Source organism: Abramis brama, assembly GCF_963993115.1.
Source record: "Abramis brama genome assembly, chromosome: 18".
Taxonomy (NCBI): Eukaryota; Metazoa; Chordata; class Actinopteri; order Cypriniformes; family Leuciscidae; genus Abramis; species Abramis brama.
Window position 1 is genome coordinate 31,454,751 of NC_139980.1, and position 26,854 is coordinate 31,481,604.

At 36.7% G+C, this 26,854-nt stretch overlaps 2 protein-coding genes across 2 annotated transcripts; both read right to left on the minus strand.

Moving 5' to 3' along the window:
- Window positions 1–961: 961 nt before the first annotated feature.
- Window positions 962–3,741, minus strand: LOC311068764 (usherin-like). Its single transcript, XM_084091392.1, has 2 exons — window positions 3,470–3,741; window positions 962–1,158 (listed from the first exon to the last, which is right to left on the minus strand). Exons 1-2 carry the CDS (start codon window positions 3,728–3,730, stop codon window positions 1,018–1,020), a joined length of 402 nt encoding a protein of 133 aa, XP_083947518.1. The 5' UTR covers window positions 3,731–3,741; the 3' UTR covers window positions 962–1,017.
- A 4,806-nt stretch (window positions 3,742–8,547) lies between these two features.
- esrrgb (estrogen-related receptor gamma b) lies at window positions 8,548–26,141 on the minus strand. Its single transcript, XM_084091852.1, has 7 exons — window positions 25,942–26,141; window positions 23,284–23,654; window positions 22,272–22,388; window positions 18,259–18,363; window positions 17,995–18,177; window positions 12,956–13,225; window positions 8,548–10,455 (listed from the first exon to the last, which is right to left on the minus strand). Exons 1-7 carry the CDS (start codon window positions 25,998–26,000, stop codon window positions 10,211–10,213), a joined length of 1,350 nt encoding a protein of 449 aa, XP_083947978.1. The 5' UTR covers window positions 26,001–26,141; the 3' UTR covers window positions 8,548–10,210.
- Window positions 26,142–26,854: the final 713 nt, after the last annotated feature.

Sequence of the window (26,854 nt, forward strand, 5' to 3'; positions counted from 1 at the left end):
TTTAAAAAAAGTTGAGCTAACTTAAACAAAATGAGGCAACCTTTCACACTCATCTTAAGTTATATCAGCTAATTTGCTCCAATACTTTTGTTCATCTAATGATTAACAGGTAGTCTTTGAACTTAAAAATATGTTTTTTAACGACAAAAAAGTAGTTGTAAAAATGTATTACATTGAACAATGTTGTGCCATTTCCCAGCATGCACTGCAGCTTGAAAATATTATGTGGTAACTATTATTAAAAATGATCATTGCTTTGCATTTACTGGCTTGATTTATGCTGCTGCTGTTATCACTGTTATTTAGCTGTCATATGGTTCAGAGTTCATATTTTTACTGAATTGCAGTTGTTGATCAGCACCATGTTTGAGATGTGTGTGTTGAGGTGTATATTTGCATCTCATTTGAACTTTTATATGCAAATATTTGCCCGGGTAAAATATGTGCCTCTGGTTTTAAGAGGCAAATAATATTCATATCATGAACATCATAGTTTTGGTTTCATAATCACAAGGATTGTAGCTGCTTGCATTGCTAAATACTAAACATTCTATACATCCTTGACAAGAATTTTTAAGCTCAAAAGACTACCTGTTACTCATTAAATGAACAAAAGTTTTTAAGTTGGCTCAACTGGAGCAAATTAGTTGAGTTAACTAATGAGTGTGATAGGTTGCTTTATTTTTCAAGTTGGCTCAACTACTTTTTTTTAGTTGCCTTGACAAGAATTTTTAAGCTCAAAATACTATCTGTTACTCATTAGATGAGCAAAAGTATTTACATTGACTTTAACTGGAGCGAATTAGTTGAGTTAACTTAAAAAGTTAAAAGTTGCCTAATTTCTTTGAAGTTAGCTCAATTTTTTTTAAAGTGTACTATTGTATATGGAGAGACAACTTATTTTTTACTCCACTTGGTGCTGCTAGTCGTGCAGAAATTACTTTAAGATTTAATGTTTTTTTGTTTTGTTTTGACCGTTTACTGTTGTTTTATTTATTGTTCATCATACATATAATTTCAAAATTGAGAAGTTGAATCTGCAAAATATGGGTCTTTTTGTAACAGTGCATAAAATGAAGCTCTGACCTCCATGTGCATCGTGAAGGCCTTCAGTGTGACGCTGTTCGGAGAGCCCACCGTTTCTGGAACCATGTCGAACTGTGTCGAGGAACAAACATATCATTAACATTTCATAGATAAATGGTGAAGAATTATTTCAGGACTTTGACCAGAATTCCTTCAGGAAAGATAGAACATAGGAGTATTAAATGTTGTCAGTGCACTTCAAATATGCTAATCAAACTTATTTAGGAAACAAGGCCTAATACAGTTCCTGCCCTTTAAAGCAGGTCAAGGCACGGAGCAATGGAAGGGTTAAACTCTGGTCATAGTGTAACTGTAATTTTTATTCTTTTTTTCTTTTTTTATTGAATACAAAAATATACATACAACCAAGGCAAATGTAATCATACTACAGTATGTAAAAAATTCGAATGAAAGGCTCAACACAATTTAACCAAAAAATTACTTAAAAAAGACAAAGAAAATAGACATATTTGAAATCATAGCTTATATCTCACTTAGGGTAAAATAAATAAAATACATAAATACAATAAATAAAAATAAATTAAATTAAATTAAGGGGCAATATCACACCAATTTATATGAAATCAAAAGATCAATCAGCTTCATCGCACTCCTACCTCTCATTCTCTCAAGGGCTTTAGAAAAACACTTTAGGTCATTTTTGAACACAACAAGTAGTGGGAGGGATTTAAAAAATCTACATTTGTGAGTGAAATATTTTGCCATTATTACAATGTTATTGATCAAATAAAAATGAGCACAGCAGTCTTTGGGAATTCCAAATAAGATATGTTGTAAAGTAAACGCAAAACCATCAACAACCACCTCCTTTTCTATCAACCAGTCCTGAACTGATATCCAGAAGACTGTAGAAAAATTGCAAGTAAAGAAGATATGGTCAGTGTCTTCAGAGTGGCTATTACAGAAAGAACAGGGGATAATATCTATATTAAATTTTTGATTAAAGAGTTTGTTAGAAGGATAGATTTCATTTAAAATTTTGAAGTGCGTTTCTTTTGCTTTAGGAGGAATAGGAAAACTCAAATAATCTGTTCTAAGATATTTTACAGTATTCTTATTAAACATGTGATCTAGTTTATTTCTTTTAATTTGACAGGGATAACATGTCATTAAGACGACCTGTCGTATATACTTGTTAGCACAATGAACACTTTTAAAATTAATATCTCCAATGAATAAAGTGGGAAGAGCTGGTTTAACTTTAGCATAAGAAAGGGAGCATCTCATCAGCATTTTTATGCCAGAAGGTATTGCATTAATGACAGTGAAGAACTCTTTCGGGTGACAGGTAAATCCATGCTTCAATGTAAAAGCATTATAGTCTAAAAGGTTTTGTAACTGTGTAATTGACAAATGACAGGACGTGTATTTGCGTCTAAAAATGCGAGACACAGGCAGAGGTGTAGTCAAGACCAGTCCTTCAAAACCAGAAGTGTGAAAGAAAAGCCAAGAGAAAATATGATCAGGTGATGTTGGCTTTGTATTAATGATGACAATCATGTATATCCAGCATTTAAAGGGGTATTCTGTCATTAATTACTCACTCATTAATTGTCGTCCATGGTGTAGGGAAAAAGCGCAGACCTGGCAACCCTGGTTTAAGCTACGGGTAATTCATAGTGTCAAATAGAGCCTGTTTAACTTCACTATTTTTTAATCTGTTAATGTGTTAGTGTCGCGTTAACTTAGACGGTCATAACTTCAAAACATTCAACAGACATTGGCTGCATCTGAAATCGCATATTCTCTTGATTATAGGCTACTTATTTTGAAGTTATTATACTTCACGACCGGTAAAACAGTATGTAGTATAAGTGTGTGTAGCATGAATATAAGACGTAGGCTACTACATTAACCATGTTGTCACTGTCATGTGACCTACAGCATCAGTTGTGTTGCTTCACTGCCATTCACAAATCCTCTCCGTGGCCTCATGGGATAGTAAAGTGTCCATCATATCAGTGTTGCCAGATGTACGATAATTATCGTATTTGTACGATAATTTTGACCTCTGTACGATGTAGGCTACGATCAATAATGGAAAAAATCCTATAATGTACGATAATTTCAGAACTGTGTGACACTTCAAATGATGGTCGTTGTAATCATAGGGCTTCTCATTGATCTAGCTGTGGATTCTACGTATACCGGGGGAAGAACGTGTAGAGAGAGGGAGCGATCGAGAGACCTTGCGTGTGTGTGCTAGTGTGCCTCACGAAGCGCATGTAAGGACCCAACCAATCAATTGTAAGAACCGACGACGACCCGGTCGGGTTGACAGTCGGCCCTGATCATCGGCTCTTGGTCAAAGTAATTGCTGTTATCTAAAAATCCCTTAAAAAATAAGGGGTCTTGGCCTCACCAGGTAGGAGTTGCTGGCTGGGAAGTTGGTCAGCGGGCTGCGGCGATGCAGTGGCAGTGGGACAAGCGGCGGCCGCTCTCGGGTGAACGGTGGTTTGTTCAAAGCCTTGTGTAAAACTAAAGCCAGAATGAGAGCCAACAGCACGAGCGCGACTCCGGCCATCAGCACGATGAACCACAGTTCGCGGTAGAACGGTGAACCTCCCGCACCTGCACCCAGACGACCACCGGCAGGAGTGGGTGCCTCGACACCTGAGGTCATGGCAGCAGACACACACAACACAACACAACACTGCTTTACAGCCGATTCAAGCAGTCAGGGAGGACAATTGTCATATTGCCTATATTAATTAACATTTCATGCACTTTTGCATTTATGTATTCTGAACGGAACTTAAATCTGGTAAACAGATCTGTTTTAAATGAAAGCAACTTGCACTGACATATCTTAAAATATATCGTATCAGTGCCATTTTTTAAATATTTTTTTTTGTCTCAGTGATGTTTTCTTTTCTTTTTCTAAGGCATGTTTATAAAAGCTACTTAAATGTCCTAATTGAACTAAGGCCTAATATGGCTTAATCTAAGCTCTCTCTGTAAAACTAGGCCTTAGGCTACCCTTAAGTAAATGTGTACATTAGCAATAAGATTAATAAATGCTGTAGAAGCATTGCTCATTCTTAGTTCATGTTAACTAATGTTAACAAATGAAACCTTATTGTAAAGCGTTACTGAAATATTTTTTTTAAATAACTTTTATTTCTGAGATGACAACTGGACGGCAATAACACGCAATAATCATGTGACCTCATAGTGGGTCGTATTCATTGTATACTGTGTGTGCAGGACTCCAGTACTGAAGTCTGATAACAGCCTGAACGTCACATCTCTCTAGTTTCACTGTCCTGATCTTTCTTAGCAGTAATCACATAGCCAGAGGTCTCTGTAACAAGACACGTTTGCTCCATATCTCTCTCTTCCAGGTGAGGACGTTTGATATTTGTCCATCATCCTGCTTTTTAGCATTTAAACACTAGTGGGTTTTTAAAAAAGCATCTTGACCCACTGCAAAGAATGAAATATTGATCTGATGGACTGATGTTTTCTTCTCTTTATTTCAGTCCAAATGACAGCATCCAATAAAGCTGTACGCATCTCATCTGTGTCCAAACTCAGAGGTCAAATGCACACAGTGGCATGAAACAATTCAAATAAAACGAGCAAACGTCACAAAGAGTTTCACTCACCAGTGTCTGTGTCCGTGGTTCCTCTCATAGGGGTTCAGGGACCCCAGGAGTGTGTGTGACATGAGACAGGGCCCTCAAACGGACCGGAGAATCAACCATGAGAGCTGACCTGAAACATTTTATAGATGTGCATTGGGAAAACACTTAAATGAAGCTATTCGGTCTTTGTCGTCTCTTCGAGGTGCCTCTTCGAGTGTGGAAAGGACAGTAACGGTGTGTGTAAGGTGTCTCTGCAGCTGTAATTGTACTCCAGGGCTCTATGGTAACAGGAGGTGATAGAGAGATCAGTTACCGCAGTAAAACCGTGTCATTATGATACAATCCAGTGAACACACAAACCCTTTTTACCTGGTACACACATTTTGTCTCACTTGCTCTTTTCATCCAGTACCTGTAAACACTAAAGTAACTGTTTTTAACATGGTTACTGGTCTTATGTTTCACAAGATCAGATATTAACATGTAAACTACAACATCTTTTTTGAGCTGACACACATCTTTCAATTTCATTCTACTTCATGTGGGATTTAAAGGGTTAGTTTTAACTCAAAAATGAAAATTCTGTAATTTATTACTCACCCTTATGTCATTCCAAACCCGTTAGACTTTTGTTCATCTTCAGAACACAAAACGATGTATCTTTTTGATGAAATCTGAGAGCTTTCTGTCCCTCCATTGACAGATACGCAACTACCACTTTCAAGCCCCAGAAAGGTAGTTAAGACATCATAAAAGTAGGCAAATCTATGTGACTATAGTAGTTTAACCTCAATTTTATGAATCGACGCGAGTGCTTGTTTGCGCAAAAAAACAACAATTTACCACTTGATTTACAAAATATGAATCTCGAACCAGCGTTTACGAGAACACCACAACATGCTTTGAGTTGTCAAAAACTTAATAGAATCAACATTTTAAAAAGAAAGTAATAAAAACGACAAAACACACATTAAGCCCAACAAAATTACCCAACATTAAACTAAAATTAAAATGAAAACAAAATATAAAAATAAAAACCAATTCAAAATATTAAAAGATATCAAAGATTTAAAACAACACTGCTGTTAACTTCTTGTTATCTAGTTAAAACCATATATTGAGGGCAATACTTTTGATCTAACAGATGTTTGTATGTATATTCAAATTAATTATTAGTCCAATATGCTAGATGATTTGCATTGTGTAGAGCAGGTTTTTATTTGTCTGTATATTTCTGTTCAAACACATTGAGTGAATATTGAGGTTTGCTGTAATGTCGTATCGTAACCACTAGAGGCCAGTGCGGATTAAAGTGCACATCATAGATACATCTATGGTGCGGATTGCTCTCAGTAGAAACTTGTCTCTGCCATATTTGTTATAATAAAAACATGCAGAGAAATACAGAATAAAAGAAATACTAATCGTTTTAACAATTTTGACTTGCCATTTACGAAACGCGTTTAATGATGAGTCAACTTTCTGATGATTTCAGCAAGTCTTAAAATGAAATATTCATGAGATATTCTGCTGATATATCATCAGATATATGAGGCCGGTAAGTTAGATGAGTCAGTTCCCGGTGCACGATGCGCACTATATCAAACAGAGCGGATTTAATTTATCATGACGCTAAAATGCTAATCCATTAATTCCCTGATCAGCATTCCATGTTTCGCCTGGTCGCGTTTGAGACACCGAGGGTTTATTAGTGAATTAATGCACTCTGGGATAAAATCATCTGCAGATGTAATTAATCACAGACAATCACACTAACTCGCTTACAGACTGACAGAACAAGCACACGCTAAATCAAGCTGTCAGAATTTCAGTTTTCAATTTATGAGTAAAAATAATGATACTTTCACATTTTGTCCAACAACACACATATATTTAACCAAACATTATGACCACCAGTCACAGCGGTAAAGCAAAAAAGTGAATATTGTTGATAATTCTCCTAACAAGGCCTCATTGAGTTGAGTCATATATGGAAAGCAATCAGTTCTCATAATCATCATGTTGGATGCAGGAGAAATGGGCAGGAATAAAGATCTGAGCGACTTTGACGAGGGCCAGATAGTTATGGCAGAGCGACTGGGTCAGAGTATCTCTGTCAGCAGTGCTGAGAATTTACCAACAGTCCAGAATTTACTGGCAACAGGGTGTTGGGCTCTTCAATGCACGAGGAGGGCGATGAAGGCTATCCCATCTGGTCAGAGTCAACAGAAGGTCTACTGAGGCACACTACATTTCAGTGATGGTTATGGGAGAAATGTGTCACAACACACAGTGCATCTGCTGCATATGGAGAACAATCCTATGATGACCCGTCCACTGTCCAAAGCACCTACAATGGGCACGAGAGTGTCTGAACTGGACCTCGGAGCAGCAGTGGAAGACGGTCGCTTGGTCCGATGAGTCCCGTTTTCTTTAACATCACATGTAAAAGAACGTGTTCACGTGCGACATTTATCTAAGGGTAATGATGCACCAGGATGGACTGTGGGACGACGATAAGCCGGTGGAGGGAGTGTGTGACGCTCTGGTCAATGTTCTGCTGGGAAACCCTGAGTCCGGTCATTCATGTGGACGTTTATTTGACACACGTGACTTCCTAAACACTGCACTGTAAAAAGTGAACAGTTGGATCAACTTAAAAAAATTACTTCAATTGGTAACACCTAAAGAAATTAAGTTTTCTCAACTTAAATTATCACGGTTTTCACGATAATGGTTTGGTTTGAGGAACATGATGAAGAGTTCAAGGTGTTCCTCTGGCCTCCAAATTCCCCAGACCTGTGGGACGTGCCGGACCAACAAGTCCACTCCACCTCAAACTACAGGACTTGAAGGATCTGCTGACGTCTCAGTGCCAGAGACCACAGGACACCTTCAGCCTCTTGTAGAGTTCATGCCTGGGCGGGACGGAGCAGTTTTGGTTTGGTTTGTTTGTGGTTTGTCCGCTAAAGGGTCCAAGGCCTGAAAAAGGTTGAAGACCCCTTGCACCAGCATCATGGCAGTGACTTTTCAACAGGCATGCATCACTCACATGCTTCAGAAAATGTAAAAAAATTAGTTGTTAACTTTCCCAACTACAAAGATAGTGCTAGTCACAGAAATTCAGAGCAGGATCTGTCCCACAATCCCAACACACACACTTACATTTTCATTCTGTTAGCAGAGCCGTACAGGATTCTTCCAGTGTAAGCATCTTTTATACGAGCCTCATTAATTACCCTCAGTGTAGAGAGACTAATGTGTTGATGGTTCCTGACGGCCTGTGAAATGATGCAGGAGGAGCTGTCTGACATGCTGTTCATTTATCTGCATCGATTAGCTTGATTATTCATAGACATAAAGGTACAACAGCCATCACAATGATCTCTCTTTCTCAGAGAAATTAAATTCCAGACCTACATTGACGAGACGCATCAACAGACACTGGACTCTTTTGACTTGGACACCGGTAAGCAGCCAACCAGAATACCAGATCTTATTGTAGATGATCAAAATCACCGTCACTGGAAGAACATCCCACCAAACGACCGTGATAGCGAACACAAATAAAGTAATTGCTTATTTACAAGGAATATTTGCTAATCTCTGAGTGTTTGGAGTCAAATATACGCTTGTATGTTTATATTTGTCATGCAGCTCTTTATCTGAAAAGAAAACAATCAGATTGCCATAATCCAAAAATAAATAATATAATTAGAAATTTTTGGGGTTTGAACACAAATTAATGTGACGCAGCTCATAAGCTAAATAATCTGCTTGTTTTTGGTGAATGTAACCCTGACCGGCGTTCGCTTACTTTCTGCTGGAAAAACAAATCAAAGACGAAAAACACAGATGTCAAGTCCGTTATTTAATGCATTATCATTGAATATCTCTATATATTTTTTGCCATTTATTTAAAAAAAAAAAGTCATTTCATATAATCAAACAGATAACGAGAAGATAAACTTACATTATTGTTCATGAGAGCATCGTACAACATCCACAAAACCTTCACAAGCAGAAACAGTGAGAATCACACACAGAACTGCGACTGCCGTAAATAACACACCCAGAAATCCAGAGTAAACGCCATCAGAGAATGACAGTCATTGTTAAACTGGTGCAGATGTGACTAACAAACTCACAAGAGATCAGTCTGTCCCGTTCACATTAATTCTATCTTGTAGTGTTTCCTTTATTACGGTAAACATATTCATTTCTGATCATCACAATGACTGACAGACAACAATCAGCGCATAAATATTACATAAAACCACATGTAAGAAATGTCTCAGAACAGTACAGCATGAATGAGTAAATGTCAGATTATTTTTTAGTGAACTATCTAATTTAAAGATGAATTCAACCAACATTCAGTTATTGCTTCAAAACATACTTTCACATCTCTGTGAATGGCTGAGAACAGATATTGCTATGGCCTTTCTTTTCAGTCATTTAATGAGCAAGAGCCTTTTTAATTTGGTGTGCTAAAAGGTTCATGTGGTAAAAGGTGGTAAAAATGGAATAAATAAAAAAAAGCTTAGTTTGTGCAGATATATTCATGAGCATCTGGAGATTTAAAAAATCCTATGTTAGTACATAATCTATAAGTTAAAATTTCAAAAGTGCATTGGTACGCCTCTGTTATTTGATGTTTCCACACTTAAATGTTGTTAATCTACACATCATATTTCTGTCTAGACTGCATCTCTGAGACCTTTTGAATTGAAAATTGTGTGTATAGTAGATGTTGCTGAACACTGTTTTTCCTTTATATTTGTGTCAGGAGAGTAATAATTGACTATTATGTATTTGGCAAGGCTGACTCTCTCTACTATGATAGAACTCTTATGAAAACTGAAAAAAAAAATCTGCAAATTAAATGCTCTTTATCTTTAATAAATTAAATAAATACAAACCATTATAAATAAAGTTCACCATTAATTCAACGATATTCACATCCAGCACTTACTGATGTACTACCATCAGTCGGTAAGATTTTTATTTTATTTTTTGAAAAAGTCTCTTCTGCTCACCAAGCCTGTATTTATTTGATCAAAAATACAGTCAATTATTGAGAAAAAGTATTAGATATTTTATATTTTAAAATGTAATTTATTCCTGTGATCAAAGTTGAATTTTCAGCATCATTACTCCACATGATCCTTCAGAAATCATTCTATTATGACGATTCGCTGCTCAAGAAACATTTCTGATTATTATCAATGTTGAAAACAGTCAACAAAAATGTTGATTTTTGTGGAAACTGATGTATTTTTCAGGATTCTCTGATGAAAAGAAAGGTTAAAAAAAATTAACAACCAATTTTAAACAGTAGTGTATATTTGAAACTTCTTTTTTGTTAGTTAAATCAATCCTCAATTATGTGAAACTGTATTTGTTGGAGTATATCCTGTACTATTTTTTTATGTCATGACGCGCCTGTTTTTCCCCTTTTTCGTCCTTTCAGACGTTTCTGTCACCTCAGTTTGATGGTCCAATCGGGTTAAGGATCAGACATTGGCCTCCAGAAGTTCCAGAAAGAGTTTGTGCATGGGGACGCGTCCGTCCTGCTTGATGCTGAAGAAGCGGCGCACGGCTTTGACAGAGGTTTGGCGGAGGAGCGGGAGGGTCATGATGAGTTTGCCCGCCCGTCGAGGGTCTTCCCTGTGATGGACACACTCGTAATCCAGAAGAGCCTCATGGAGAGAGTCCTGAAGACCCTGAACGCCCTCCACGTCCTCTATATGCATCGAGTCTGAGAGAGGGAATCAAAACATCAGGTGTTGACTGTCGTCTTCAATAAATTGCATTGCATTTATTCAAAAATTGACAGTAAATAATGTAGTGTGTTGCAATAATATGTTGATGAAAATGTGTTAAAGGTGAAGTATGTAAGATTTGTTTATGTTAAAATACATTCTCTTAACCCAGTTTATTGTTCATTGACTACTATTAGTATGCCATTAATGGGTTTATTTCCCCCAAAAGTGTAAACATCGAGTCTCACATTGAGAGCGGTCCGATCTGTCAATCAATTCGCAGCTTAACTCTTTCCGCGCCAGCGTTTAAAAAAAAAAATTGCCAGCCACCACCAGCATTTTTTATTATTTTTCATAAAAGTTTCATGGCCGACAGAATATTTTGTTATATGAATATTTGAACATGCAATTCATCAAAAGAAAGAACAGACCCTCTGCGTTTAAGCTGTTTTCTAGCTTCATGTATCCCTTTTTTTTCAACACTTGAATATTGGTAAGTTTCATAAAAAAGCTAAATTTTCAGCAAAAAGCTGAGAAAATCACGTTTTTTTCACAGACCATGTCTTGATCGGATTCAGAACGATGATCAAAACACAGATGGAGTAGATCGAGTCCATCAACACTCCCAAAGCTTCACAGTCCTGTAGCTCATCCTGGGTCGACATTTCATTCAGTAACATTAGACAGTTTCAATTTATATTCTGTTTAATGTTGATTATCGCATTATTGTACATATGCATCTGCTAACATATGATATCACTTATTTTTGCTTCTTCTTCTCCTGTGTTTTGATCAGGAGATTCTGTACTCTTTCAGAAGATGCGTAATAGCGCCCCCTACGACATAACAGTGAAAACATGGAAAGCCGGAAATTTCCGTCAATGGCGGGGAAAGAGAATTGAGTCACAATTCAGAGGCTGAGAAATTTACTTGATTTCATTTTTTTTATTCTTTTTTTTTATATTAAAGCTAACATCATAAAGTATGATATTATTTAACTTTGAGCAATTCTAGAGCTATAATTCACTCTTCTTATGAGCATATAAAACAAAACAGCTCCTTGGAAAAAATTAAATGTAATATTGTAGTAGTTATAAACAATTGGTTTATTTTATTTCAGATTAACATTTGAGGGCAGCAATTGTATTCATAATGTAAAAATAAAACCGACTTAATGTTACTTGAAAGCATTATAGCCTACTATTCCTGCCAAACTTCCATAGGTGCAGTTAGTGTTACTACAGTAAATCCATGGTGAATGTTGCTGATCTGTGGATACTGGATAGTACATTCATGGCACAATGTTTCTTCCAGGTTTCCACGTCAGCGCTGTTTGATCCGTTAATAACGGAGAAATGTGAATGTTTCTCACTAGATCTCGCAGCGATGTTATTACTTCAGTGGCGAATTCAAATGCTTTCTTTACTGGATCTCTTATTAGTGCTGTGTAGTAACAGTGTCGCATGATCACGATCGGCTCGCGCTGCACTGGTCCAAACTGATAAACGGTCCTTCAACCACACAATAACGAGCAGTTTCGTTCCGCTTGCATTATGTTTGCCATTTGATGTTGGGCAATGTCGTGGTCGCGCCAGCGTCTCTTACATTATGAGCGCGCTTGCCACGCGCAACGCACCTACATTTGAAATAACGAAATTGTAATTGAAATCGGCATTGTAACCATATGATTTTTTAAAACCTTTGAAAAAATATTTTTATATAAAATTATTAGTGGAACATTTATGCATCTTTATTCACCTCAAAGCATATCTGCTCCCGCGCCCCCCCCTGTGAACTCTGGCGCCCCCCTGAGGGACCCCAGGTTGGGAACCAATGGTCTAACCTACGGAGGTTTGCTCGTCGCGTTACAACTGACAGCTGCCGTTGACTGCCCGAGCGGGATTCGAACCGGGGTCTCCGGTGTGGGAGGCGGGTGTGCTAATGGGTCTAAAGACTGCTAATTGCTAAGTCGCTAATGCGCCGTTGGCAAAACCAGCAATGCAGGTTTGAGAGATGGCGCCCCGACAAATCTCGCGAGAATCACGACTTGCTTTACGGCACGACGTCACATACATCAACAACATATGAAGCAGCCTCTATGGAAGACACTAGCACGCATATCAGACGTGAATCATGGCAGAGTCGACGAAGAAAACGGAGAAATCGTGGTCGGAAGAGTCAAGGAAAAGAAAACGAGAAACTGACCGCGTGAGGAACCGGTCAAGAGTCCCACTCAGTCGGGCTTACACTTGGTATTTACGACAGTAACGTTAAATACAAGTACTCCACAACGACTCTAGAGGTCGCTGTTTGACAAAAACTGCATAGTATGCCTTTAAAAATATGATTTATTTCTGTAATTCCCCAAGGTGCCACTAGTGTCGCAGAAACTACATACTTCACCTTTAAGAATGCTATTAGCTGCATTTGTTTAAAGCATGTTTTTGTGTAAAAGGGTTGAACGTTCCTTGCAAAAAAAGTACCCGTATCATTTACCTGAGTTGGCGAGAGCGATGGCTTTCAGAGTGACGAACTCTTCTCTCTCTAGCCTCATGGATCTGTACCTGCGCACCAGCTGTAATATGGCCATGTGGAGCTCCAGCAGACCGGCTGATTTCGCCTGTTCAGCATCCATGATGTAATCCTCCGCAAACACCAGCTTGTCATCGCAGGCCAGCGAGCTGAAAGCCACTCGCAGGATGAGGATCTCCATCCAAGCGCTCTGCAGGAGACTCATCTGATCGGACAGACAGAGGCTGGAGAAACCTGCAGGAATGATGAGTTACTGATCAGAGAAGCTCAGATTATAGATCAGATCATTGTTTTTTAAATGGTTTTAATTGTTCTTTATTAGTTAATGTTAGTTAGTACATTAACTAATGTTAACTAATAAAAACTTACTGTAAAGTGTTACTGAAAGAACTAAATCAGATAACTAAACTTATCTATATAATCAGCTAAATGTAAAAATAAGTAAACAACACAAAAAAATAACTAAATAAACAAATATTTAACTACATAAACTAGAGCTGCATGATTAATCGTTAAAAGATCATGATCTCATTACTAAATGACGATTCTCCTATGTCTATTAAACCTTTTTAAAAAATTGCTGTATCATCCAGTGATGAAACAAGTGAAGTATTTATGAGTGAGTCATTGAATCATTCACTCAAACCGATTTAAAAAAAAGAATTCATTACGATTAATTAAAGTCCCCCTGTGGTGAAAATCAAGCTTTTAATGTAGTTTATATGTCTATGTGGTGTTTTTAATATGCTTTAAGACAAACCATGCGTGAATTCATAAGTCGACACCATTGCTGAGTATTTTCTCCTTAAAACTGCAGTTAAACAAACACAGTCTCAAAAACACGGTTTGAAATCGCTGGTGTTTCTGACGTCAGAAAGTACCATGTAACCAATCAGATCAACGTGTGATCGTCAACGAGTGGATCTCTGAGCTGGTGTGAGTGAGTGGAGGCGGAGCTCATTTGCATATTCATAGAACTGCATATACTAAATGAGGAAAGGGTGTAGAGTTACATTCAAACTATTTTAAGGCATGAAGAAAAAAAAATTCAAGGAAAAAACGATTAAAGGAGCTGTATGTAAGAAATGTATTTCAATTAATCATAAAATGGCCATGATATGTCACTAGACATTAAGAAATCATGTTCATTTCAAATACTTATATCACTGACAACAGTAGTCCGGCCAGGATATTGTAATTTAAAAGTGATAGTTGCAGCCCTCAACTGATGTTGATGTTGTCATCTTGTGTTTTGGCCTGATGCCCCACCCTCCACCTATCTACCAATCACGAAGTCAGTAGTGTTTCAGCATCCGGGTTGCCAGCTCTGCTCTAGTTACCACAGCTGCAGCTACAAACGTGTCAGCCTACGTTCCTGCTGGATCCTGCAGCCTATCTGGCAACCTCGAGTCAGGGAGGAGGGGGAGGGGATACACTGCTCTACAGTAATTTGAAAGTGATTGCAGTACCAGTTTTGGCCACAATCTTACATACAGTTCCTTTAAATATGTCATTTTGGTGATCAAAAATGAGTTTAAAGGGATAAAATTATTGACTACAGGGGGACTTTATATGGTGGTATAATGCCCTTTTCACAAGATGTAAAATAAGTCTTTGATGTCCCCAGAGTGTGTATGTGAAGTTTTAGCTCAAAATACCACACAGATATTTTTATATAGCATGTTAAAGTTGTCACTTTTTGAGGGTGAGCAAAAACACACCGTTTTGTGTCTGTTCCTTTAAATGCAAATGAGCTGCTGCTCCTGGCACAGTGGGCGGGGCTTCAACAGCTTGTGTCATTTTACATCACACAGACATGCACTGAAAATTTTAAAAAACTTTTAGCCTTTAATGTTCAAACCGGAGTCAGATGATGTCAACAGAGTCAATGATGGAGAGACTCAAGAAGAAGTGACAACATGTAGAAGAAACAGGACATTTCTTAATGGTTAGTTGATGAATTTATGTAGCTTATGTGTAGATATCTTCTAGTCACTGAATAGCATATTCTGTCTTGATAATCTATAAATCGTGTTCAGGGGGTGGGGTTTATGTAAATGTTAGGGTTGGTGAGCAACATTACACACTAACTAAAGTTAGAAAAGTGAAATCATAATCAACCACCCCTTTAAACAAGACTGCAGCAATTAACATTTTGTAAGAAACTCTAGTAAATTACATGTTATTTTGTTTAGATTCTGTTCAGAATCGTGATCTCTATTTGAAACAAAAAAAATTGTGATTCTCAGTTTATCCAGAATCCTCCAGCTCTAACATATTTAAAACAACTAATCACCTAATTAAACTACTAATCAGCTAAATAAGTAATCCTAATCAACTATATTCAGCTAAATAACCAATCAATATCTATTATCTAGATAAAGTATTTCTAATTTCACCTTACTCAGCTAATTTCCTAAACAACTAATCAGATAAACAAACTAAAACAACTAATCACCTAAATAAGTACATAATTAGCTATATAACTAATTAACACCTGCCTCTGAGATGTTGAAGCAGTTCATAAAATAAGATTTTAATATGACAGATAAAACCCTTCTTATTTTAGAGCTAATTTCTATTCAGTTTCAGACTGGACTGTGACCTCTGTTAGGAAAGACAGCTTTGTGTGTGTGTGTGTGTGTGTGTGTGTGTGTGTGTGTGTGTGTGTGTGTGTGTGTGTGTGACAGGGGTTTGTCCCCTGAAGAACCACGTCAATGACGGACAAATCTCTCTCATTCACGTTCTCTCACACTTAATTAAAAAGCCAGTGATTAGTTTGGTGTGGCGAGGGAGGAGAGGAGCTTTGATTTGATTTTTTCACCCATCACTGATGCTTATCAGAGGCCGTAATGACTCGTATCTCTCGCTCTCTCTCCTCCTGAGTGACGTTCATTAGCTGATTGCATCTCCGCGCTGATCGATCGCGGGTTCACGCTGTGCGCTGGAGACGCGGCCGTATCGACGTCTGTGAAACGTGTTAACGGAATCAAAGGGCCCTCATGACACTCAAACAACGCAAATAAACAACCCTGGAGCCATTTAAATCAGCAATGTCATCTTCTATTGTACATCCTGCTACAGACGCCAGGGAAGAGACAATGCTGCTGTCACACACACACACACAGACATAGTATTTCAATGTTGACATGAACACACACAACCGCTCATGTGAATATAAAACACACAAACACAAACACACACACACACAAACATGCTTGCGTTACACTTTGGGGACAAAGCTGTTCGCAGAAGTGAGCTAAGCCTGACAATAGTAAAAATAAGGCGACATTTTTTGAATGTTTTCAAATCATAAGGAATGTTTTGTTTTTTTAGTTAAAAAAATACTAAACATCCTTAAGACAAGATTAATTCAATTGAGAAGCAAAATTGCACAAGACAAAACATATAAAAATGATCAAATTATTGAAAAATATCAACTAATATAAAACTATAACAATTATAATATTTATATATAATATTTTATGAAATGGTCCTTGCACAAATGTTATGTGAAAATATATATTATATATTAAAACCGATAAAGCTGAGATATTTCAGATGTGCACTGTTCGCCATGGTGATTTTGACTTGCTTGAAATATGACTGGAATCACTTCAAAAAAGAAATATACAGTTAAGTGCAACATGTGCAGCGCAAGTCTGTCATATAGGCGACATAAAATTATGAGAATATCATTATAATAGTGTGCTTGGGACATGGATTTTGATGGTGATGGTGATTTTGATCTCTCAAAAATTATATAAAAACTTGGATTTATATTTATTGGCCAATTTATCGGTTATCGGCTTTCAAATATAAAGAATTTGCGGTTAACGGTATCGGCCAAAATTTTTATATTGGTGCATCCCTATCAAATATATAATATTTATTATAATAATATTCCTTACAAAAAGATCCACCATTAAAACAACTAACATTTTATAATAATATAAACACATACTGTACAGTATATATCAATTTATCAAGATATAAGTTTTAATATCTTACACAATTTTTTTCCCAAGTAAATTCATTTTGTTTTAAGGATGTTTATATATTTTTTTACTAGAAAATACAGATTACAATATTTTTTGCTTTTCATTTATTATTTTTGTAGTCATTATAATTAACCTCATATAAAAACAACTGAAGTCTGTTGTGTGTCTTCATGTAGATGTGTGTAATAATCACTCACATTCTCTCTGTCCATATGTGAATTTATGGTGTTTATTTACCAAATACTGTAATCCAGTGCACAAAACTATGGCATATAATCAGTCACGTGTTATGGAGAATTACACACACACACCTGGTTTTGTGGTTTGTTTTGTAAGCATTACTATAGAGGTCAGTATCAACACAAAAACAGGTGCTGGCCAGTTCTCTGTATGCGTGTATGTGTGTGTGTGTGTGTGTGTGTGTGTGTGTGTGTACATAATTGTACAACTATCTTTGTGAGGACCGGTTTGAGTTTTAGACCATAGGAGTGAGGTCAAAGAGAGTAAAGTGAGGACATTTTGTCCTGTCATCACTTCCTGAGACCCATTTAAAGGCCAGTTTGAGGGTCAAGACTTTGTTTCAGGGATAAGGTTATAATTCAGGTTCGGGTTAGACAGGTGATGGGTAGGGTTAGGGTAAGGAGCTAGACATTGCATTGTGTCAATGTCCTCACAAAGATAGATGTACAAGATTGTGTGTGTGTAAGTGTTAGAGTTTGTCTGTAGTAAATACATTTAATAACGACAAAAGTCTATGAGATGTCCTTATTAAGATACATAAATGTGTGTCTTTAGAACAGCTAAAAGGGCAGACGTCTCGAATACAGGAAGACATTTTTATTCTCTGAAAACATCTAATGATCTGACATTCCAGTTGTTTTACCAGACACACATCTGAACTAACAGCACTTTATCTCTTTGTATCCAAAACAGATAGTAGATAAAACACGTGTGTGTGTGTAATTTAAGTCTCTTTGGCATGTGAGTTTCGAGTGTGTGTACCTGGTATGTGTTTGGCCCAGCTGATGTTCAGCACGAGCTCTCTGTCGGCGAGGTCACACAGGGTCGTCAGGGCTTTGATGTCACTGTCGGGGAGCGCGGGGTCAGGCATGGCACACACTCGCTCGGGCTCGGCCCCCAACAGGAGGGTCACCACCTGATTCTCCCCCTGAATGCTGCAGGATGCTAAAGAAAGAGCCAGGGGAGATTATGAACACACATACTGAGACGCAGATGTGTCTGGCTGAGGTGAAATGTGCTTCTTACGGGGTTTTCTGTAAGGTGGAGGTACGCTGAGGTGCACGCTGGAATCAGAGTCAATCCTCCTCTTATATTTCTGCCGTCCTCCTCGCACCCGGTCCAAACGCACACCTGGAGTCACACACACACACACACACACAATGAAGAAAATAATGTAGACTCTGTAAATGTAAATTATATAATGTGTGCAGGGGCGGACTGGCCATCGGGAGCACCGGGACATTTCCCGGTGGCCTGACGGTCGTTCTGGCCTGCCGGCTGCCGCTGTGCAGACCATCAGCCTGGCATGTGATAGGCTGGTGTGCAACTACGAATGCAGACGCAGCAAGCTGCTGCAAAATCCCAGCCATGTTCGCCAGTAAGGGAACAGGTCGGTCAAGATTACATTTACATTATATTTATAATAATTTGGCATTGGGGTGTGCGATATGACGATTTTTGATCGTGGACGATTAAAATGTCTCCATGATCTGCTTTTGAAGAAATATCGTAGAATCGTGGTGCATTCTATCAGTTGCTGTTCTGGCGCCTCTGTCCCAACATCCTGAACAACGCGACGTACACGCTGCGGAACGGGACACTGCAGTTTACAAAAGTTCATAATTTGCATGTGCTTTAATGCCTTGTCGGTTAAACATTTAATTCGCGTGCTGATGCGCTGTTCTAACGTGTGCGTTTCTCAGCGCGTACATGTGAAGTTCACATGCACTAAAAGCCTGTCTACCAGCGCCTGGATACTGGACAAAGTTATCCTTTGAGTCTTATTGTGCTAATACTGTCAAATACACACAAGGTTTACATAAACAAAGTCGGTTATGTCTAAAGTGAACGCAAACTTGAGAAAATTTAGAGAAAATCTGCTTGTCAAATGCGTGTATAATAGACGCGTCGCGCGCAACTCTTAAAGAGACAGTAGTAAAATAGTAAACACGATGCCGCTTCTCCTTAAAGGGATAGTTCACCCCAAAATAAAAATTCTCTCATTATTTACGCTAATGTTATTCCAAACCTGTATTAATTTCCTTTTAATATTTTCTAATATTTTTCTAATATTAATATTTTGAAGAATGTGGCTATCCAAACAGTAGCTGGTCCCCATTGACTTCCATAGGAGAAAAATATACTATGGAAGTCACTGGGGTACATCAACTGTTTGGTTACCCACATTCTTCCAAATAACTTTTATTTTCAACAAAAGAAAGAAACTTATTCGAGTTTAAAACAACTTGAGAGAGTAACTTATGACAAATAGCATTTTTAGGAGAACTATCCCTTTAATGTTAAAAAACAACAAAATGCAAAGAGAAAATCACTCACTGCTCCTGACTGATAATTTTTAATAGTAGCTTTAATAAGTATCAATGTATAATTTATACAGTGAAGTCTATGTTTTGTTTTATTTTCATATTTGTTATTTTTGTTATTTTAATTACTTTCTTCAATGCTACTGTTAAATACACCTACTGTAGCTGAAAACATAAAGCAAATGTTTATTTAATTTGTATATTAAGTTGTGTATGAGTAATGTGTATCTTTGATCTTAATATTTAATAACAAAGAAAATGACAAAAAAATATCTTCGCCCCTGTCTGCTATTCTTTTTTATTTTATATTTTGTTACCTAAGGCTTTGTTTTTAAAATATGGACATTAGTTTGGCTGTAATGCTCAGTCACAAAATAGTAAAACCAACATTAAAAAAAGAATCGTGATAAAATCGTGAATCGTGATTTTTCTGAAAAAAATTGTGATATTATATTTTTGCCATATCGCCCACCCCTTTTGAGCACTGAAAATACATAAAATGTAAATATTTCAACATGTGAATGTCTCTTATTATCTCTTTTAAAAAGCCAATTTTCTATTTGTCATTGGTTTGGTAGTATAAATGGTGTATTCCTAGTGAGTTTTTAAGGGTTATTTTTTTATTCATTTATATTGCATCTGGTAGTCTACCTGTTACATTAATAGGGTTAGCCTACAAGTTTATCAGTCCAGTAGATTACATGAATAGGGTGGTGGTGACTGCAGCAGCAGAGGTGGCCTGGCAGTGGAGTCAAATTCCCGGCCTGAATTATTGTCCCAGTCCGCCACTGAATGTGTGGATCGTTTTCTTTATTACAAAATACACAGAAACTGGCTGATACTACTAGAATTTACTTTATTAAAAATATAAGTATAGACCTAGTCAGAGAGGTTTGTAATGCATCATAACAATGTATGTGAATACATTAATGTTGTAATACATGTATGCAAGACAACAATATGAAATAAACAATATAAATATAAATTATTAATTTATTATAATAAGCCTCACAAAACTTTCTTAGATTTATCCTTAAAACCAAAAAAAATGAACAAAAACATAACTTGCACACACATAACAATTAATGTAAATAATATTGTAATATAAGTATGCAAGACAAAATATGAAATAAAAAATATATAAATATATAAAAATACAAATTGAAAAATCATATTAAATTAATATAAAATTTATATTTTTATAATCTAAAACTTTTATATATATATATATATATGAAGAGTTCAGATGCAAAAGCCTCTAAGTGCCATCTGAAATTTTCTTCTAGAATGATCATTTTTATAAAGCTTGTATATTTAAGTTAAGTAATTTCACTTAAATGACAATTAATAGGTAATTTAAAAATGATCAATCTAGAAGAAAATTTCAGATGGCACTTAGAGACTTTTGCATCATATATATATATATATATATATATAGTTGAATCAGTCACGAAGAATTAAGGCAGTTCTGAAGGCAAAAGGGGTTCAAACCGGTACTAGCAAGGTGTACCTAATAAAATGGCCGGTGAGTGTTTAAACTCCTGTTTCAGTTATGCTCGTTTATGGTTTATTGTGGTTGGCAAGTTCTCCTACATTTCCCTTGAAATCTCCTGAGTGTTAGGATTTCTGAATAAAGACTGTCTGTTTTGCTACTTCTGCTTCTCATCGTCTGTGCTGCAGATCATACCCATAACACAGCACTTATTGTTGCCTTGCTGTTGGTTTGATTGCTTCTATTGTTCTCCTCATTTGTAAGTCGGTTTGGATAAAAGCGTCTGCTAAATGATTACATGTCAAAAGTAATACCCGTGACAGCTGTGTCTAAAAATGTAGATTATGGGATAAGAAAAAGAACTTGTAGAACAACTATAATAAAATATACAGTTCGGCTGAAATAGATCTCCATCCGTTTGATTTTTACTAATTATTTTGGCAGCGTTTTGAAAAAGCAGGTGCACTGAAACTAAATCAGGGCAGCAAAAATACGACTCCACACCTGCACTAATATCACACTTTTTGCTGACTGCTTCAGTTTTATCTGAATATAATTATTATATCTATGGTTGTGTATGTGAAAGCACTAAAGTAAATTCCAGAAGCCCAATATATATGTGTTTGATCTCAGATGCTTTCATAGCCAAACAAATCAAAAGAACCTGCATGTATTGTCATTCATATAGTGTGTCGCACTACATTTTCTCACAAAACCTGTCAAGAACGTGCCCGTATCATCAAAAAAATTTTTTGCTTAAAGCAGTAGTTCTCAAATAGTGGGTCATAACCCAAATATGCTCTGATGCAGAAAACAAAATGCTGACCGCAAATAATGAAATCCAACAAAACATATAATTATACGTAATTAGGATTTGTATGGGAATCAATCAAGCATATTTACCACCACAATTCCTGTCCGTTCTCTTACTGTAATGTGAACCAATGACACAATCTAAACATATCAATTGTTAAAATTGTATTTATACTAATCTTAATTTTGAAAATCATTGTATTGCAGCAATTGGAGTTCATTGGGAATTATCATTTTGAATCATTTAAATAAATAAAAAACTCAATAGTAGAAAATCCTGACGCATTTATTACAGTTTCTTAATTTTCATGAAAATAATTAATTAATTTTCCTTCTTCGAATATTTTTGCCTTTAGATTTTGCGTTGAAATGTGCCAGTTTTTGTGAGAATCATCCACACACACACTCACCTTCTCTCAGCATTCCCACAGACAGACACTTGGTGAAGCGGCAAGCCTGACAGGACTTCCTCCTCCGTTTAGTGATCTCACAATCTCTGCTGACCGAACAACTGTACTCTATATTACCTGAGAGAGACAAACAGACAGACATCATCAGATTCAGGACCAAAAACATGCATCTAGCTAAATCTGTGTGTATCAAACACACAAACACACCTTTTATCAACGTTGACAACAGTTTGCTATTATTAATATTAAAGGGATAGTTCACCCAAAATTCAAAATTACCCCATGATTTACTTACTCACTTATTCCTATTCTTATTAAAAAATGTTCTGCCACTTCCAAGCTTTATAATGGCAGTGAATGGCAGTTTATGTTTTGAAGTCCATCAAAGTGCATCTATCCATTATAAAAGTGCTCCACATGGCTCCAGTGGGTCAATAAAGGCCTTCTGAAGCGAAGCGATGCGTTTGATAAATTCATATTTAAAACTTTTTAAGTAAAATAACTAGCTTCCGGCCAAACGAACATACAGATTCCACTTAAGTCTAAGCGCAACTTATGCGAGTAATGCTACGCTACGCCACGACGCACTACGCTACTTCTGACGTCGTAAGTTGCGTAAGTTGTGCTTTATGCGCAAGTAGACTGCGTTTGGTCGGAAGCTAGAATTTTACTTTGAAACGTGTTAAATATGAATTTTTTTTTACACAAACGCATCGCTTCACTTCAGAAGGCCTTTATTAACCCACCGGAGCCATGTGGAGCACTTTTATCATGGATGGATGCACTTTGATGGACTTCAAAACAAAAACTACCATTCACTGCCATTATAAAGCTTGGAAGAGTCAGGGCATTTTTTTATATAACTCCGATTGTATTCGTCTGAAAGAACAATGTCATATCATATACACCTAGGATGACTTGAGGGTGAGTAAATCATGGGCTAATTTTCATTTTTGGGTGAACTATCCCTTTAAGTAGCGCTTAATATTTTTGTGGAAACTGTGATCCTGACCTTGAATGGTGCGTTTGAAGAAGGCTTTGCAGGCCTCGCAGGAAGCCACTCCATAGTGGAACCCAGATCCAACGTCTCCACACACGAGACACAGGCGTTTGGGGCCTGAGCTGAGCCCGTGTCCACTCTTCACCGGCGCCTCCTCCAGCAGCCTGCAGGGGGCGCCGGGGGGCCTGAGCCCCGCCTCCACCCCAGAGTACGACCCAGGCGAGTCCAGACCTGCTGGGTTCCCTTTAGTTACTGAACTGAAGCTGCTCCCAGCGTCCGACGACGCCCCGGGACTGTGCTGGGTCAGACTGTCCGACAGGGACGAAGGGCTTGAGGGTTCGGTCTTGATGTAGTGGCTGCTGATCGACACCAGGTCCAGGAAGCTTTGGAAATGAAAAGAATAATGAGAATTAAGAAACAGGGATGAATAATAAAAATTGAGAAACCGGGACAAATACATGTGTGCATTTTCTTTATTACATTAAATTTACAGTTAATTTTAATTACTATTACACTGTTAAATGTTAGGTATACATGCATATAAATTATATTTAAAAAACAGATTTAACCAGACAATACATGTAATTTTAGAGCATAACACTGCATAAATGTTGTGGTTATATAAATTATATTATAATTTATAATGAAACTCTAACAATATATATTCTTTTATAGAAAAATGTTGTATCTGATTTCAAACACAAAATACATTGGTTTTGTAAGTAAAAAATATGAGTCACCTTAAAATTTACAGTGAAAAACAGTACAATTAATTTAAATTATAAAGATTGTTTTGCAATAAATTATTCATCAATAATGCCTTAAATTGATCAGAATATAGCCTAAATATATTTAAAATGTAACAAAATTAATTAATAAATTATGTTCCTTTTTTCAACTTTCTATTTATCAAAAAATCCTGAAATTCCACAGAAATTATGAAGCAGCACAACTCAACATTGATAATAATCAGAAATGTTTCTTGAGCAGTAAATCATCATATTATAATGATTTCTGAAGGATCATGTGACACTAAAGACTGGCGTAATGATGCTGAAAATTCAGCTTTGATCACAGGAATAAATTACAATTTAAAAGATATTCAAAAAGAAAAAAGTTATTTTAAATAGCAATACTATTTCAGAATATTGTTGTTTTACTATATCTGATAAAAAAATGCAGTCTTGTTGAGCAGAAGATACATATTCTAACCAACCCCAAACTTTTGAATGGAAGTGTTTGTTTTGTTTATTGTTTAAATATAGCTTTAAAACTAGCATTGTTTTAACGTCACGTGTGTGTGTGTGTTACCCTGATGGTGTTTTGTCCTTGTGTAGGTCACACTGTGCACGTTCTACAAACTGTTTATGTTCATTATGTTTGTATTTTTATTAGCCATGGTTCACAGAAAGACAATTTACCAGGATGTTTTGTTTTACAGTACATGAAACCTGAAAAGAGCTGCAATCTGACGGAACAGCAATTTAGTGGTTTTCCTTTTTATCAGCACAATTAAATATTTCCCACTATGTCAGACGTAGTGTTTACAGGCCACACAGCAACTGAACACACCTGTTCTCTCACACACACACATACACACACACACACAGTGTGCGGCGGCCAGTAACGTGATCCTAAAGCCCATCAGGGTTTTTGTATGGGATCCAGAGGAATTACCTGTGACTCTTTCACTCATAGCAAATCCTATTGCAGTAAGATGGTCATTGAACGCAGCCAGAACGTGTCCTTATTACGTAAATACAGTATACAGTGGGATTATATTTGGGATTTTTCCAACTCTTTCAAAGTGAGGTTTAGAGCACCGCAACTAATATCATGCCTTTCAGTACACAGGAATAACTCAAGAAATTAAGATTGATAAATTGTTGATGGTACATTCCATGTTCTTCTGATCAACGTATTGGTTTCTGGGTCCTTTAAAGCATGATGGTTTTCAAAAAAACTTCCAAAAAAAAAAAAACATCATGTACAAAATGACACTGTGGAACTTAAACAGGTTCTCTTATTGTATTCTTTAAGTTCTTATTGGAACGTTTGTTTTTAAATAATCTTGGTCTGATGATTGACAGTTATTAACAGTTTTTACAGATATTAAAGTTGCTGATTTATGGAAAAACACTTTTATTCCATTTACTATTAAACTATATAAAACTGATCAGTCTTGAACGTATCTATTATCTACGAATATTTACCATAAGATCAAATCTTTCTTCTTACATTTTTTTCATGAGCACGTTTTATTATATAGTATATAAATATATATTACCAATACCAAGTATTTTGGTGGACACTGTTACATTTTTGCAAGTGCGCACGTGACTTATAGATGAGTAACACACACACACACATATATGAGTGTTGTGTGTGTTGCTCATCTAGTCACGTGTGCACTTGCAAAAATGTAACAGTTTCTACCAAAATACTTGTTATTGTAACTACTACATAATATAAATTAATATATCACCTTCAATCAGTACAAGAATATTTTAGACATTTTATAGTAAATATAGGCCTAGTATGAATTTTATACAGTTATAGGCTACTTTTCTATTACAAAGTTACACCTAATGAAGTTCAACGTTTATACAACGTTACATATAAAAGCCTGATTATGTCCTTATAAAGTTGTAAATTAATAAAGTTACTTACTTGTTCTGCTCAGAAGGGAAGGAAAAAGATTCCGGGTGATAAAACTGCACTAGATCCATGATGAGACAGCTGAGAATGAAACCATACCCCGAGGAAACGCTTGTGAAATCACACCTATCACTTGTTTTCTCCTGTATTGAGGTTTTATTGTAAACTGAAGCTGGTCTGTTAGTGTTTCTCTTCTCTGCGTGTCTCTTCACTGCAGCGCAGGACTGCTTGCGAATACTGAAGAAACGTTTCGGGTTATTCCCGCCTTAATGCCGACGTCACCGGATAATCGACCAATGTGAGCGCGCTCTAATGAATATTCATGAGCATTTCAGGTGAGCGTGAAAAGACGCTTCAGTTTGAGACTCTGTGAAGAGAAGAAGACCCCATGTTGTCGTTACTTCAACTGTCTACAGCGCGATATTTTAAGTAGAGTATTATAAATGAATGCGTCAACGTAGACAGTGTTTTATTCTCTAACCAACCTCCAGAACTAATTATAGCCTACGCTTACTAAAAGCATTACCATAGCCTACATGGTATCATCAGATGGTAATACCATGGCACTTTAAACTGTAGGCCTACTCAAGTGATACCTATCACACTTGGGCACAAACACATTTCCACTATATAAACATTATTCCAATGGACCTTTTTCACAGACTAATCCACGCAAATCCTGCAAAGTTTTATATATATATATTTTATGTATATACATTTATAACACTATCATTTGTATTATATTAGGCTATGCATCAAATGACAAAAAACTATATGTAACGCTGTGAGGGTGTTTCTAATACAGAGGCTGTGGGAGTGATGGTCAAATTGACCGTTATCAATCTCTCTCTATACTTTTTCCTCTTTTGAAAGTTGTGAAACCACTATTGTGGTCATTTTTTGTTTTGTTTTTGCTATTTGAGCA